This window comes from Saimiri boliviensis, chromosome 14, assembly GCF_048565385.1.
Source record: "Saimiri boliviensis isolate mSaiBol1 chromosome 14, mSaiBol1.pri, whole genome shotgun sequence".
NCBI lineage: Eukaryota > Metazoa > Chordata > Mammalia > Primates > Cebidae > Saimiri > Saimiri boliviensis.
The window spans coordinates 63,004,557-63,022,553 of NC_133462.1; the positions used below are offsets into that span (position 1 = coordinate 63,004,557).

The window sequence follows — 17,997 nt, forward strand, 5'->3', positions numbered from 1 at the left end:
TCTACACTGAGGTGGGTGGGACATCTGGAATTCCCCTCTCTGGGTGGAGTGTGGAGGTCTCAACTCTGAGACCCTGCAGTATCCCTGGGCCACCTTTCCTACTGCTTGGTTCTGAAAAGAGACCATCCTTGCTCTTTCTTGAAGGTCTCAAAGGCCAAAGGGAGATGTCACTGTGGAATCTCCTTCAAGCTAGGCAGGACAGGAGTCCTGGGTAAGAGAAGAGGCATTAGGATCAGGTAGAACTGGGTTCAAGTTCCAGCCTCAGTGCTCATTAGATGCTCGAATGCGAAGCAATACTTAGCACCTCTCCCCATGTCTTCATTTTTTGGAAACTGCATATAGAATTCTTCTGAGGATTTCATGAGCTGTTCTGTGGAACGTCCTAGCATAATGCCTGACACATGCAAGTGTTCATTGCCTGTGAGATCTCATTTTTGATACCGTCATCACAGCAGCAGCAGCAATTTCAGGGAGGCTTTGAAGTCCAGAAGATCACAGCCAAAAGGTTTTAGAGGTCCCTAGTCTTAAAGATCATGTTTCCATGTGCTACCTGGGAGGCAGTGGTTGCAGTGAGCCGAGATCGTGCCACTGCACTCCAGTCTGGGCAATAGAGTGAGACATGTAAACACGCTTGGGGAAAGACAAGTGATGTGCTCAAAGTCACCAGTGAATAGCTGGTAAAACTGGGGTATCCCAGCACTGCCACTGCCATGCCCTGGCTCCCTGGTCATCACTGACCATTCTGACCTAGATGGGAGGGGAGGGGCAGATGGGGAGAGGCACAGGACGACAGGACTGGTTCTCTCCCCCGCAGCTGCCTGCCACAAGTTCCTGCCCAGAGGAGCAGCCAGCCCAGGCCAGACTGGGCGCCGGAGTGAGTTGCCACAGCTGAGTCCATGACTATTCCCTCTTCCATCTGGACCCGAACCTGGGGCAAATCCCAAAGCCCTCCAGGAAAGTGAGGGCAGATCTGCAGGGAGGGGAAGAGAGGGCAAATGCTGACAGTGCTGTCTCCCATGGGCAGTCGCCCAGCCAGCCCTACAGTGAGGGTGGGGAAGGGCTTCTTTCCAGACAACCAGACTTACAAAGGCATCCTGGTGCCTGGGAAAAGGAGCCCTAGGGCAGAGAGATCAAAGTTCCTTTCTGCTCCATCAGCTGCCAGGAACCCACAGAACCTACAGGCATTGTTGAGAGAACACAGCAGAAACAACAGGCGTAGTTGGGGCAGGTGGTTGGCAAAGCCAGTGACTAAGCTCAGCTCCAGCTGATGCCCTGCCCATCCAAGAAAGCAGAATGACTCTTTGGACTCATCCTTCTCTCCAGTACAAGCTTTAAATTGTTTTTAAGTAATACTAGGAAAAGCACAAGCTTTGAAGTCAGACAAAATGGTGTCAAAATCCTGGTTTTGTCATTCTTTACTCTGTGACCGGGGCAGTTAGTAAAGTGAATTGGGCCTCTTGTTCTTACCCCCTTCAACAGGGAAAACAGGGTTGCTGTGGAGCCTAAATGAGACACTCGTGCAGGACCAGGCACATAGAAGCACAACAAATATCTGCGCTTAATGCATGTTCAAGAAATGGTAGCTGAGGATGTAGTAGTGGTGTTGCGGTTATTACAGCAAATAGCAAAACCAAAGTAATGTTCCTTTCAAGTTGAGGACTAAATTTAGTTCCATTTTTCCTTTTAAATGGTCAGCTCTCAACTGAGATTCTAATGAAAGAAGACAGGAACATCAATAGCCGATCCCAAAGCCAGTTGACTTTGGTTTGCAATGTGTCCTTAGGTATCTTTGCGATAGTGTTATCTTTCCGTTTTCCTCACTGTTAACAGTCGACGGAAATGAGTATGCCCTGAGTACTTACAGACTGGAGAGGAAAAAGAATTGATGAAGACTGAGAAGCAGAGAATGAATATTTAATCTCAATGGATCTGAGATTAAATCTTTGCTTACAGAAAATATGCACAGAAAATTCATAAGTGAATAACAGGAAGTCACTGTATGGTTTCTCTATTATTTCCAGTACCACCAAATTTTCATCACTCTACTGAAATGCATCTAGAATAATACAACTCTTAGAGAACAATAGGAATTTATCACCCTCTCCATTTTACAGGTGGGAAAACAAATAATTAGAGAGATGCCTAATTGATACTCTGGTCAAGTCAATTGATGATTAAGGCACAAACTCTTGATTACTGTTTCCTGGACTTGTCTTATGAATAGGGTTGCCTGGGCACTTGTTAAAAATGCTCCCTCATTTCCCTAAGTTCTCATTCCATACATCTGGTGATGACTGGGATTGTTTTTAAGGGTGCTTGTTAAAAATTCTCCTTCACCTCCCTCAAGTTCTCATTCCACAGATCTGGGATGGAGGCTGAGATTGTTTTTAATGATGATATCATGGGATTCTCTGTTTGAGACAGGGTATCACTCTGTCACCCAGGCTGGAGTGCAGGGCGCTGTCTCCAGGTTCAAGTGGTTCTCCTGCCTCAGCCTCCTGATTAGTTGGAACTACAGGCACATGCCACCATGCCGGGCTAATTTTTTGTATATTTAGTAGAAATGGGGTTTCGCCATGTTGGCCGGGCTGGTCTCAATCTCCTGACCTCAAGTGATCCACCTGTCTCAGCCTCCCAAAGTGCTGGGATTACAGGCCTGAGCTGCTGCATTGGGGCTGACATCATGGGATTCTTATCAGGGTCAAGATGGTGAGCTGAGTGAGGCAATAGCCTTCGGCACACAATTTAAGGGTATGCCACCAAAAAAAAAAAAACCGGTAATCAAGATAAATCATAGTTTATTTTTTTAAAAGCAAAGTTAATACAAAAAATCTATTGTGAACAAAATATCAAAAGTTTGAATAAAAACAAGATCAGTAACAGGGCTATGCTATCTTCAAGGCTGGGGTAAAAAGAAAATTGGCAATACTGATCTCCCTTCTCCAGTCATAGCCCTGATTCATATCATCATCCAAGTTTGGGAAATTCTACCCTGGACAGTTAGACTTCCAGCTCCTCTCTTCTCCAGGAAATACACTCTGCCTTTCTAATTTCTTAAATAATGGTTTTTGATTGTTGGTCTTGGAGTAAGGCTGATCCAGAAGCAACCAAAACCTCTGGAGGTAGGACCTGGAATCCCAAAGTACTCAAGTGAATTCTGAACAGCCAGGTTTGGGAGCCACTGCCCTAGGCAAGCATCTACCCACCAGCCCAAGGAAACCAAGAAACATATGGTTTCCCTGAGCTCCTCACCCTCCTTACCTTCTCTGTGTCAATGCCTCTGGACATGGACCAGGTGGACACGATATAATCCATGACTCGCTCACTCAGTCCTTTTGGCACCTGGTAGAGCTTCAGGAAGTCCCGAACGCTGTTGAGCATCTCATGGTATCTGTTGGTGTTGGCATACATCTGTTGGAAAATGGTCGTCACATTCCCAAAGATGGTGGCGTAGAGAAGTGCTAGAGGTGAGGAGGAGGAGCAAGAGAAGAAATAACATGTGAGTGGTCCCTAAGCCAGGGTTCCAGAATGCTCAGCTTGCTCAGAGTAGGCCAATGGCCAGAGATGCCCCTCCCCAGTGCAGACTGCCCTGGCTATTCTCAGGAAACCCTCACACCTGGAGCCTCTGGGGCATGGATGCAAAGAGCCTCCTAACACCAAGCTACTACTATGAGAAACGTGTGGGAGACAGGGCTAGGGTGGATGGGAGCTGGCATGGCCAGGGCCAGAGCTAAGACACAAATAGCAGCAGAGGCTAGGCAGTGGGTCACGGGGGAGTTGCACTGCTTCATTTTATACTTCCTGTCACAAAAAGTTGGAGCCATGCCTGAGGTCCCTAGTCAAATGCATGCCTATGTGCTCCATACCAGTCAAAATCCAAACCCATCAGTCAATGATCTTTATCAAGCTCTGCTATGTGCCAAGCACTATGCTACCTGCCAAGGACAGGATGGTGAACACTCAGATCTGGTCCTCACAGAGCAAAAAATAGAACAGGAAGGACAGACCTTGAATAAATAATCACAAATAATTAAATAATAGCAAGTCTGCAGAGGGCAGTGAAGGATGTTATATCCTTGTTTTGCACTTATTGTTAGTACAACAATCTGCTTCACTGTGATGTGGCTCCTGGGGGAAAAAAACATAGCTTTAATATGGTAAGAATAAAATCAAGTCCCCTTTGAGACATAACCAGTATGTACTGTGTGCTACTACTGCTCCCCCTACATTCACATTAGGAAGAAGGACCATTATGTTATTACAAAATCCCACCTTCTCTAATTTCCATTGCTTAATGCTGAGCTCAAGAGCCACTGCTTCCAAGAAACCTTCCTAAACACCTTCTGCCACCATGAGTCTGACCCTGATTTATCAGGCATATTTCTATAGAACTCATATTACATCATTTTGCAATCATTTCTGCAGAACTCAGATTACACCATTTTGCAATCATGTGCTTCTTTCTTTGCCTGCTCCCTGACAGTGTTGAGTTGCTTAAAGGCTAAACCCATCTTTTCCTTGCCATTGTATCTGTAGGATCTAACACTATACCAGTACTTAATAAGTATTTGCCAAATTTCACACATTGCTCTGGCTTTTTAAAAGATGGTTATTATTGATATATAATAAACTACACATGCTTCAAACATACAATTTGCTATGTTTTGACATATATACACCAATAAAACCATCACCACAATCAAAATAGTGAACATGTCCATCACCCCCAAAAGTTTTGTCATGCCTCTTTGTAATCCCTCTCTCCATCCCTACCTGCTTTCCACCTACCATCCCCAAACAACCACTGATTTCCCTTCCATCACCATAGATTAGCCTTCTTTTTCTAGAATTTTATATAGATGGAATCATACAGTATGTACTCTTGTTAAAATCTTAAGATACAATTCATACGCCATAAAACGCATCCATTTAAAGTGCAAAATTCAGTGGTTTTTCATATATTTACAGAGTTGTGCAACCATCACCACAATCTAAATTTAGAATATATTCCTCCCCAAAGAAATTCCATACCCATTACCAGTTATTCTCCATTTCCTGGCAAGTCCCTTGCCCTAGGCAACTGCTAACCTACTTTCTATTGCTATAGATTTGCATGTAAGTTAAAATCATACAATATGCAGCCTTCCGTGACTCACTTCTTTCACTTAATGTTTTCCGTTCATCCATGTTGTGGCATGTATCAGTAGGTCATTCTTTTTCATTTGAATGCTATGCTATTGTATGGATATACCACAGTTCATTTATCCATTCATCAGTTCACGGGCATTTCAGTTGTTTCTGCTTTTTGGCTATTATAAACATTCATGTGCAAGTTTTTATGTGAACACATTTTCAATTCTTTTGGGTATATACCTAGGAATGAAATTGCTGGGTCATACAGTTACTATGTTTAACATGTTGGAGAAATTGTAGAATTAATTTCCAAAGTAACTGCACCACTTTATATGCCTGCCAGCAGTATATGAGAGTTCCAGTGTCTCCATATCCTCCTTAACATTTGTTTTGTGTCTTTTTCGATGATCACCTTTCTAGTGAGTATGACTTGCCATCTCACTGCGGTTTTGATTTATATTTCCACAGCAGCTAATGATGTTAAGCTTCTTTTCACGTGCTTATTGGTCATTTATGCATCTTCTTTGGAGAAATCAAGTCTTTGCCCATTTTTCAATTGAATTTTTTATTGTTGAGTTGTAAGAATCTTTTATATCATCTGGATATAATTTCCTTCTAAGATAAATGATTTTCAAATACTTTCTCACATCACATGGGATGTCTTTTCACTTTTTTTGGTGGTATCATTTATAGCACAAAAGTTTCCAGCTTTGATGTAACTCAATTTACTTATTTTTTTCTTTTGTAGTCTCTTTTGACTGGTTTATTTCATTCAGAATAATTACTTTGGGATTCATCCATGTTATTGCATGTATTGTTTAATAACAGTTCATTTCTCTTTTTAAATACAAAAAGTAAACATTTTACTTTGAAATAGAAATTCACAAGAAGCTTTGGGAGGCTGAGGTGGATGGAAGTCAGTAGTTCAAGACCAGCCTGGCCAACAAGGTGAAAGCCCATCTCTACTAAATATATATATATATTAGCTGGGCATGGTGGCATGCACCCATAGTCCCAGTTCTTTGGGAGGCTGAGGCAGGAGAATCACTTGAACCCAGGAGGCAGAGGTTGCAGAGAGCCAAGATCACACCACTGCACTCCAGCCTGGGTGACAGAGCAAGACTCTGTCTCAAAAAGAAAAATCCAAAAGAAGTTGCCAAAATAGTACAGAAAAAGTCTGTGTATCCTTCACCCAGTTTCCCCCATTAATTATAGCTTACATGACTACAGCACAATATTAAGAACAGACTGACATTGCTATAAAGTAGATGTACAGTTCTGTGTCACTTTATCACATGTGTAGACTCATGTAACCAGCACTGCATTCAAAATACAGAATTCTTCCCTCACCACAGAGGTCTCCTTGTGCCTCCCCTTTATGGTCATGCTGTCGCCAGCAATCACAACGTTTTCTCCTTTATTATAATTGTGTCATTTTAAGAATGTTATAAAAGCCAAGCACAGTGACTCATGCCTGTAATCCCAGCACTTTGGGAACCCACAGTGGGCAGGTCATTTGAGGCCAGGAGTTTGAGACCAGCCTGGTCAATATGGCAAAGCCCTGTGTCTACTAAAAATACAAAAAAAAAAAAGAAAAGAAATAAAGAAACAATTTAGCCAAGCATGGTGCACATGCCTATAGTCCCAGCTACTTGGGAGGCTGAGGCAGGAGATCACTGGAACTTAGGAGGTGGAAGTTGTGTAAGCCAAGATGGTGCCACTGCAGTCCAGCCTGGGTGACAAAGTGAGACTCTGTCTCAAGAAAAAAAAAAAAAAGGTTACAGAAATGGAATAACACAGTATGTGACCTTTGGAGATTGTCTTTTTTTCACTCATCAAAATCATCCAAGTTGTTGCATGTATCAATAGTTTTTTTTTCTTTTAGTTGATGAATACTATCCCATTGTATGGCTGTACCACAACCATTTCTTCCAAATAATCTTATTGAGGGTTATCTGATGTACTATGGGAGGCAAAAATGTAAGAGAGAAATGTATGGATCTAGAGATAAGGGAAGGACTGAGAATATAAATCCACCAAAAGAGAGTTGTAAACAAGGATCAAAGAGTTCTCTAGAAAAGTACCAGGGAAGGGTGTCAATCTGAACAAAAGGAGCCAGACAAAAAGCAGACACTAGCTCTTCTAAGCTCATAGAAAGCCTCATAACAATGAAGTTGAAGGTCCCGCCTCCTCCATGCCAGTAGTTATATGAAGTGTGGTCATCCTTCTAGGAGATGGGCTGACTCTAACTCAACAAGCCTATGTGGACAGTCCTGCTTCAGCTTTCTTTCTTCATTCACAATGAACCAAAGGTCATGGGCAAAGAGTACAGGTGCCTTTTTTAGGATGGCTGCCAGAAAATTTATTTAATCTTGAGCTTAAAGCAACAGTTACACCAAATCAATATAGTTAAGAATAGCTCTCTTGTCCATGATCCTAGAGAACCAAGCAGCAGGTCAGATGTCAAGCAGTGATGCACAACCATCATTTACATCTCAGGGTTCCTTTTGTTCCAGGTTGCTTCTGAGGCATTCTGGAAGGTTAAGGGTCCTCAGGAGGCCCTTGCTCAATGATGATTACTATTATGAAACATTATTACACTAAAAAGTGGATAATTCTACTCTCAGTGTCCCTTCCTTATTTGTTTTCCCCTTATTTATTTTTTTAATCGTGACATTTTCTCACAATATTGCCCAAGCTGGTCTCAAACACCAGGCCTCAAGCAATCCTCCTACCTTAGCCTCCCAAAGTGCTGCAATTACAGGTGTGAGCTACCATGCCCGGCCCTTAATTTTATACGAAGGGGGATTACATGTTTTTCATGCATGTAACATTTAGTTTATTGGTATCTTACACATAAAGCATTATACCTTTAAATGCCAAAAACCTAACTGGGAGAGAAGACGTGTAAGTCCAGTTGTCACTTGAATAGATGTATGAGTGTGACGTGGAGAGGAAGGGAGGAAGATTGTAATGTCACTGTCAGGAGAATAAAAAAGCCAGAATGAACCTCCCAGCACACAAGGTGTTATGGATGGCTCCAAATATGGATTCCTTGGGTACTTCTGTTTTGGGGAACTAAAGAGACCTTCCTCAACCTCAAGGCAAAATGCTGATTTGAAGAAGAGGAGGTTTCTTTCTTATTTGATTGGTTTAGAGTTTATATTGTATCACAGCAAGAGCTCTGGTTCCTATCCAAAAAGGAAGAAAGGAGAAAAGATAGTTTTCTCCAACCCTTAATTAGAAATAGCTATATGGAATCTGGCGGGGCAATGTGGTGGGGAAGGGTATAGCAAAAACACATATCTTATTGATTTCATTTTCTTACATTTTTCCTGGAAGCTTCTGAACTACGCCATTGCCAGTTGTGGGAATCTTCCTTGTGAACTGAAAATGACAAGGTTCATAAATTTGGAAAGGAGAACTTTATTTCTCATAAATGATTGCAGCTTGCAGGGAGCTATCTGACAGGCTGGGAAGCAGAGCCTGTGGCCTGAAGCCAGAAGCAGACACTTCAAGTGGAGGAAGAATAAGACAAAAATTTACGGTGAATGGGGTGGCCAAATATACATATTCAATAAGCTATAGAAGGAGCCATGAATATTTATAAAAAGAGAAACATGTACGTTCACAACTGAGCTTCATTCCTCTCCATGGGACCCATGTTCAAAAACTGGCAGCATTAGCATGAACTAAGGGTAGAGTTTTTAAAGCAGAGTCCATGAAAACCCTCACTGGGCATCCTCCATAGACTGGCCAGAACCACTCTGTGGTGGGTGGTCTCTTATCAGGAAGGAATGCAGGTCAGCTGTTTCGTGAAAATCACAAAAGGGAGTGGCTGCATCAGTGACATCAGTGGTGGAGTCTTTCAAAAGAGCTTGTTTCTGTTTAGTCTTAGGGAAGAAAAACTAAGGGCATTTAGTGAGAAAGGGGTTATAACGAGGCATGTCTAACTTCTCATCCTATTATGGCCAGGAACTCAGCTTCCAAGGCTTCTCTGGAGTCCCCTTGGCCAAGAGGAGATCTGTTCAGTCAGTGAAGGGGCTTAGAGTTTTATTTATAGTTCTCACTCTTCATCAGCAACTTGGGAAGTTTTTTCACTTATTTAGGTTAGAGCTCCTTATTCCTGCATCTCATGTCTTCTTCTTTCTTGGTTTACTCGTTTCCCTCTTTTTCATAAGACATTTTCTAATAGCTTTTTGAAAAAGGATATACGGGAACAAAGTTTTTTGAGACCTAACATGTCTACTACTCTTATATTCAATTAATAGCTTAGCTGGGTGAAGAATTCTAAAGTGGAAATCATTTTGCTCAGAATTTTAGAAGCATTTTTTCCAGCCTTATCTTGCTATTGAGAAGCCAAAACCATTCAGATCCCTTGTCTGTCATATTACAACCTGTTTTTTCTCTCTAGAAACTCTTTCTACAAGGTTCTGAAAATTCATAATAATGCACCTTTTTTCTATGATTCAATTTTCATTCGTTGTGCTAAACTCTTTTAATTTGGAAATTTATGCCCTTCATTTCAAGAAAATTTTCTTGGATTATTTCTTTGACAAATTCTTCCCTCCATTTCTATATTTTCTTTTCCCTGGCCTACTGTGACACAGGTATTGAACTCCTGGATTAATCTAATTTTCTTATTTTTCTCTCTTCTTATTTCTATCACTTTATGAGAAGTTTCTTCAGCTTCTGTTCTTTTTATTGAATTTTCATTTGGTATTACACTTTTAATTTCCATGAGTTTTTTTGTTGTTGTTGTCCGAATGTTCCTTTTTAATTGCATTCTGTTGTTTCTTAGATGTAATATCTTCTCCTGTTTTCTCAGAGGATATCAATGATAGCCCTATTTTTAAATTTGCTTCTCTTTGCTTAGTCTTTGTTTCCTTATCTATTTATGTGTGTGTTTGTCTGCCTCTCATCTTAGAAATACATGGTAATCCTTAGATGTCCACTCATATTTAAGAATGGGGCCCTAGAAAACTGATTGAAAGCTTTAAGTAAATGAGTAGAAGTTGTCAACTGGGAGAATTCACTGTAGACTGAGATAGCTAGAGTTTGTGTTGAAGAATCCATGATGCTGCCAACTTTAGGACTGTCCTTTTGGACTGCTCAGAGAAGACTCAATTTGCTGTCAAGAATGCTGGCAATATTCAGCAATTAAGTGCGGGAGAGAAAGGCTGAAGGTTACAATATCCAGTGTATAAAATTTCTGTTAATTCCCTTAATTTTCATCCAATACCTCTGTTTCACTGTGCCTGTTGTCCCTCAGTCCAGAGAATACCTCTAGAGAATAATCCAGGCTTCATGAGTGTTGAGAGGTGCAATGACCCAACCGCACAGAATGAGAAAGACATCTGTAGGCCTAAATACTTCCTAAGCAAATTTTTAACCGGCTCTCTTTTTCTTAGCTCCACCTTCACCTCCACTTGTAGAGGTACTTACTGTCACTGACACTTGAGTAGGGGTTCTGGTAAAAATCTTTTAGGGGCTCTGTTGCAAATCAAATTATTTTTCAGATTGCCTGTGTCATATTAGGGTTCAGCTTTATGGGGTTTACCAAGTCAGTTATTGCTTTCCACCTTTCAAGTTTGTGTTACTGTTGTCTCTTCTCTCATTCTTTTTGTCTTTATGGATTTGTGCTCTTAAAAAGCACTTCTCTTTGCCATTGCTTTAGTGGGGTTTCAGGGGTAATCAGATATAAACATGTGCATTCAGCCAGCCATTATAACAAAAGCAGTATCAATGGCTTGCAAAGGCTTTAGGAATTACTGGTTTTGGCCCAATGTGCCCCATATGAAAGTGAAAAATGGTTTTTAAACCTGCAAAGTCAAGAGCTCAGAGCAAAATTGTAATGATAATTAACAACACCACCTCAAGGTAGTTATTGTCACTATTTAGCAGGTAAGGAAACTGAAGTCTAGATCAAAGAAACAACGCAATATGTAGCAAGGCCAGAACCCAGGATCTGTCTGACTCCAGCCGCATACTATCACCACTAAATCATCCATTCTCAAACTTCAGTGTGTATCAGAATCACGTGGAGAGCCTTTAAGCCCATTCTGAGGCCTCACCTCCAAAGTTTCTGATTTGGTAGGTCCTGAGTGGGCCCTAGAGAATGTATATTTCTAATAAGATCCCAGGTAACACTGCCACTGCTAAGAACTTTGAGAAGACTGGTACAATGATTCCCTAACTTCTATTGCAACTCCTTCTTTTATTTCAGATGTTTTCAAGCTGTATGAACATAAATGTTGGTTTTGACTTGTCTTCATAGCCAAGGCTGATTGGATTATTCATTGATCGCTTTTTCTGGAATAAGGATAGCCAAATTGAAAAGAATAAGTGACTTACCTTTTAAGAGCCACCGTATATTTTCTAAATACAGAGTTTAACACCTTCCCTCTGTTTTTTTAATCTCCCATCCCTTCAACTTCACTACTCTTACTATCCTGCCACCCTGAGATTTCATAGGTACCAACCAGAATAACTGAGAAAGTAGAAGTCCTTTCTAATCCCTGTGTTTAAGCCAGATAGTATGTGGAATTCAATATTCATTAAGATTACACCTTACTGCTGCTTATTTTAAGGAGAATTAATTTGTTCCTTTTTTGCCAAAAAAGAAAAAAGAGACTCTTACATGAATTTCTCTTAAAACAAAATCTCTAGTCTTATCATCCTTAATTCCCCATTAGTCACTTGATTAGGATGAACTGCTCATTAAGTCAGGTAGCTGTGCTGTTGGCTGTGCAGGGGGTAGGAGGGAGTGTCATTAACACACAGAACATTGGCACTGAGCACTCAAAGTGGTCCAGGGACACTCTCTCACTTACATGTGAATAATGAGACAGAGCAAATACAGTCTAAAAAGGCAGAGAAGGAGCTTACAAGTTAAAATTTCTGCTTTCTATGTTAAGGGCAGCCAAGCAAATCCCTACAGGTGACTTCTGCACCCACAACATTTCTCTTGATAAGGAAGGAAACATGGGGTCTTTAGAGTTATACTCTTCTGAGTTCAAATTCCGGCTCAGCTGCTTAGAATTGTGCGGCCAGAGGCAAATAACTTTACAGATTTTTCCCTCTGTTTCTGTCAATCTAATAGAAAGAAAAATGTCTGCTCACTTCCCCCTGGGTTTTTGACAGAATTAAATTAGATATTGTGTGAAAGTATCCAGAATACTGAGCTGGTACATAGAGACTCCCAGTGTTGTTTACTCTCTCAGTTCATCATTCTACATTCAACCGTCATGACAGTTGACACACATGGGACAGCATTTCATGAAGACAATAACCTAGAACACTAACTTGAATTGAATTAAAAGACTGCTGCCTTTTAATTGCATAGACTCAACATTTATCATTACAGAACAATACTGAGATGTTTTAAACTAAGCTCACCATGCACTGAGGCCTTCAAAGGACTCTCTAAAATCCATCAATGCTAAGAACTCTGACATATTAGCCAAAATACTGAATGAAGTGATTCATGGATGAGGAGGGGCTGAAGAGTAAGTGTAGACATGGGAAGAGTGTGAGGGGTTAGGGAATAAGGCCTGGGAACCAGACTTAGTCCTTGCTCTATTTCATCTGGCCCATGTAAGAGCAACACATCTAATTTTGTTAATGTAGTTTTTTTGGTCTTTACTGTTGTTATTGCTTTTGCTTCTTCTAATGCGACATTGATGGAGTAGGTGCGAGGACAGCATTAATATTGGCATGGTAACTGACTGGCAACTAACTTTTAAATTATTTCCTGTAACTTGAAATAATTTAACTTGTAACTCATTGCCTGGGCAGAAATGGGTAGTGATATGATTTGGCTGTGTCCTCACCCAAATCTCCTCTTGAATTGTAGCTACCATAATTCCTAGGTGTTGTGGGAAAGACCCCATGGGAGGTAACTGAATCATGGGGGTGGGTCTTTCTCATGTCGTTCTCGTGGTAGTGAGTAAGTCTCATGAGATCTGACAGATTTATAAATGGGAGTTTACCTGCACAAGTTTTCTGTCATGTTTGCTGCTAGGTAAGACATGCCGTTTGTCTTCCATCATGAGTGTGAGGCCTCCCCAGACACACAAAACTATCATTAAACCTCTGTTTTTCCATAAATGACTCAGCATCTGGTGTGTCTTTATTGGCAACATGAAAATGGACTAAACCAAGTAGTAACAATGGGAGAAAAAAGAAGTGCCTATCATTACCATGCTAGCAGATCAATCCAGCATAGGAGGAGGATGCACAGGGGATTGCAGAATCCATGCTTTGGAGACAAAAGCTGCAATTTGGAATACTGGTTCTACTACCCACTTCAAGATAATCATTCACTCTCTCTAAATTTCTTTGTATATAATTAATAATTACCTTATAATTTTATTTTGTTATCCAAAGGATTATAATTTGTTCTATTATAAAGATACATGCACATGTATGTTCATTGTGGCACTCTTTACAATAGCAAAGACCTGGAACCAACCCAAATGCCCATTGATGATAGACTGGACAAGGAAAATGTTGCACATATACACCAGGGAATACTATGCAACCATTAAAAAACAATGAGTTCATGTCATTTGTAGAGGCATGGATGAATCTGGAAACCATCATTCTCAGCAAACTGACACAAGAACAGAAAATCAAATACCATGTGTTCTCATTCATAGGCAGATGTTGAACAATAAGAACACCTGGACACAGGGAGGGGAGCATCACACACTGGGGTCTGTTGAAGGGGACTAGGGAAGGGACAGCCAGGGGTAGGGAGGCTGGGACACTGGGGAGGAATAACATGGAGAGAAATGCCAGATACAGGTGATGGGGGAATGGAGGCAGCAAACCACATTGCCAGGTATGGACCGATGCAATAATCCTGCATGTTCTGCACATGTATCCCACAACCTAAAGTGCAATAAACTATATATATATATATATATATATATATATATATATATATATATGGGGGTAATATATAAAATGCTGATCATAGAATCTGACACATAATATATGCTCAATAAGTAATAATAATAACAGCAGGATGATTAAAGACTAAAGAATTTTCTCTAGAGTTAATTATTTCCTGGAAATGTTACCTCACTAACTTTATTATCAGATGTCTTAACAAATATTAACTAAATACACAGATATGTCATGTGCTGTTCTGAGAAGCCAAATGGTATAGTAAAAATAACTCAAGTTCTGATGAGAAAGCAGCACTAGAATGGAATTCATGGCCCTGCCACTAAATCAAGTCATGACAACCTCAGTTTTTTTCTCATTTATGAAAGGAAAAAGATAATCCTCACCACTTAGGGTGGCTGGGAATATTCAATTAATTAACATGACAAATGTCAAACACAATGCTGGATGGAACAGATTCACAGTAAATCTTAGTTTTCTTTCCTGAACCACCCAGTGTTCATATTTTTCCATCAATCATCTCTGAATTCTGGTTTCTTCAGCTCTTGGCTTTGAACAATTATACTCCTACTGTGATAAGTTGGCCTGTGCTTTTCCTGAAATAGAAGACTTTCTGGAGTGTGGAAATTTTGGTGGAGTGACTTCAGAGGCATCTTCCTCTGCATTCAGTGGGTGCATTCAATTTGTCAATGCTGTTGCCAAGCTGTTGAAGAGAGTGGCTCAAAGAGGTGAGTTTGGTCAGGTTCAGTCATCCAAGGTCTTCTCAGAGGGTGATGTTGGAGCAGCAGCATCACATCATCTGGACATTTGGTAGAAATGCAAATTCTCAGGCCTACCCCAGACATACTGGATCAAAATCTTTAGGAGTGAGATCCAAGAATTTGCTTTTTTCAAATTCTCCAGGTGGCTCTGAGGCACGTTCAAGTTTGAGAAACACTCGTTTATGCTATACCAATACTCAGTACTTCCCTAATACGTTTTAAGTATAATGCCCTCTCCCAAGTAGGGAGGATGACCAGATGAACAAAAACAGATACTGGGCCATATTGAGAATGCATGAGGAGACTCTGAAGGTAGCTAACCTTACTTTACTGGACAGGACAATGGCCATGAAGCCAAGAGGGAATGAGAGAACCATCCCACAGATTAGCAGCACCCTGATGGAAATAACTACACTCAGCTCTGAATTTCTTGCCAGTGTAACTGACTACCCCACTTTCTAAGAGATAGTTTAATTATTTTTTCTCCTTCCCCACTTCTTACTTAGCTCTTCAGAAATGTAAAATGTACCCCTTTATCACCACCGCCTCACTACACCACCACCAGATACTCTCTACAAGGCTAGTTCATCTAACTACTTGAGAGTTAACAGTCAATTTACAGACTGAAGCATTCCTGCTGCTGAATTTTCACCCTCCAGGCCACAAGGAGGTTGCCCTGAGAGACAGCAGCTGATTTCTATGAAACTCCTCTATGAGGAGACTGCCTCAAAATCTGGGACTCCATCCCACCTGGGGCACTTTTGGCCTAGTCCTGCCCAAGGTGCCAGCAGTCACCAACTAAACCACCCAGTAGATAAGGCACCGGAGGTAACATACAGATCCCACCCCCTCGCTCACTTCCTCCCCTGCCTTTTAAAAGTGTCTGCTTTCTGTTCCAAAAGCAAAGTGGTATATTTAAAGGCGGGACATCTGTGCTTCTTCCTCTAAGCCAGCTTTGGAAATAAGTCACTTTCTTTTTACCAGATCTCACTCTGGTTAATTAGATGCTGCAAGCGGCGAGCAATTAACAGGCATTTCGGTTACACCAGCACTATCCCCTCATTGCTCTTCAACTCGCCAGCCATTGCCATGGGCACAGAAAGCAGCCCCCCAAAACAGAGAGTATAAAACTCAGATACATTCCCTATTCTGTAACAAGAAAAGCCTAAAAACTCTCATTTAATAACCTGCTAAGAATAGCATGAATTCCTATACCACATTCAAACTCAGCCATGTTGGTGAATGTCACTTAACAAGCACAATTCTTACAGGGGAGACAGGTTATTTTCAGCTACTTCTCATCTGTCGAATAAAACAACAGCTCCTGCTCCACGGTAACCCATTAACAATGCAGTCTGTGCCACCTCATTTCAACCAGTGTTTTAATAGCACCACAGATAAAAGCACAGCAATTTCCACAGGCAATTACCTCTGCAAATGAATCAAGAAGGTCAGAAACAGGTTGAAAAGGTCTTCAGATAATTTGCTACTTTTACTTATTTTGAGCTCCCTGAGTTCTTGATTGCAAAGAGACAACCATTTAGTTACAGTGCACAAGGCTAAAGGTAGACTGGCTTGCAGGTTTGCAAACCCAGGTCTTGCTTTACTTCCCGTGCTTTACTTCCCGATGAGAACTCTAAGGTTTTTTTTTCTCCAATATGAGTCATCAAAGGGAATCTAATGAACAAAGCCATTTACAATAACACATAATTTTAAAAGTCATTTAAACAAGCATGTTAATCTTAACTAGGTGTATTTTCCAATAGTAGTTACATCTACTTTTAAGTTAGAAACTCACAAAACTCAATGTTTATTTTTCTTCTAAATCTCAAAACAAAATAACAACTTTTCAGAAGCCACTGTTATCACCATGGCAAACTATATTGAAACATCATAATAAGTGGACAGAAAGTGGCTTCTAAAGAAATACCTCTTTCAATAATAGAAATAAAGTCACTTTGCTAATTTTTGCCAACTCTAATCTCAGTACCTCCAGCATGTTGATTTTGCACACTGAATAACCGTAAGTCTCTTAGTTTATCAAAGCCAGAACTGTAATCCTTTAGTTGCTAAGTGACACTGTAAGTTATAGTGCCTCTTTTCCACACTGCCTCCAAAATAATAATTACCCAAAATAATAGCTCCATAGATCCCCCAACTTTCTACCACACATTATGCCAAGAAGTAGAGAGTTGTAAGCCTATCACATCTGACGAAACTATTCTTCCTGTATAAGTCAGTGGTCCTAATCCTGACTCTGTTGCTGAGCTATAGTGCAAGTGACTTTCAGTCCTTGGGCATAGAAGGCCCAAATATTTGTTTAATGAATGAATAAATGAACAATAATAACCAGTGATGCTTATATAACTCTTATCATGTATGAGTCATTGTTCTGACTACTTTGCATACCTAATTTATCTTAATGGTAAATACTATCCTGATATCCACTTCGCTGATAAAGAAACTAGTCAAAAACATTTAAGTGATTTCCCCAAAGTCACATAGCCAGTAACAGATGGAAGAAAACACCCAGAGGGATTGGCTCTGAAACTAATAAACCATTGCATCAAATGCCTCTCTACACAATAAACACCCATGTCAACTGTGTGTTAGATACTTCTAATGCTTCATGTATATTGGCTCATTTAAATCTCTTAGTGGGCCTAAGAGGTAGGGACTATCATTAGTCTCATTTGCACATGGGACACAGGGAATTTAAGTAACTTGGCCAAAGTCACCTATTTAGTAAGCATACATAGAGCTAGATTCAAACCCAGGAAGTTTGGTTACAAAATCTATGCCCTGAACCTTTGCACCAGTGCTTCTCAGCCTCAGCAGCATTGACATTTGCAGCCAAATAATTTCTTGCTGTGGGACACGGTCTTGTGCATTGCAGCATTTTTAGGGGCATCCCTGACCTCTATCTACTGATGCTAGCAGCACCCCAGCCATAAGATGAAGGTGTCTCCAGACACTGATGGCCATGCATCTCTCAGAAGGCAAATTTGCCCTGATTTGAGAACTACTGCTCTATGCTCTGCTGCTTTTCCTTGAGTAAACTAACTTGTCAAATGAGGAAGTCAGACAAGAAGCAGGACTCCCTGGGGCTCAAAGGGAGCCTAAACTCCCTTTGAGCCCTAATATGTGATTATTACTACGTAATTAGAAAGAAAAATTGAAGTGGATGATA

General features: G+C 40.7%; 1 protein-coding gene across 2 annotated transcripts in view; it reads right to left on the reverse strand.

Moving 5' to 3' along the window:
- KCNH1 (potassium voltage-gated channel subfamily H member 1) overlaps positions 1–17,997 on the reverse strand; it is a 440,752-nt gene that overhangs the window by 128,405 nt on the left and 294,350 nt on the right. For both annotated transcript variants that reach the window (XM_074385133.1, XM_074385132.1), the window contains exon 8: positions 3,262–3,461. In XM_074385133.1, the coding sequence (XP_074241234.1) occupies positions 3,262–3,461 (200 nt within the window). The remainder of the gene's footprint in view (positions 1–3,261; positions 3,462–17,997) is intronic.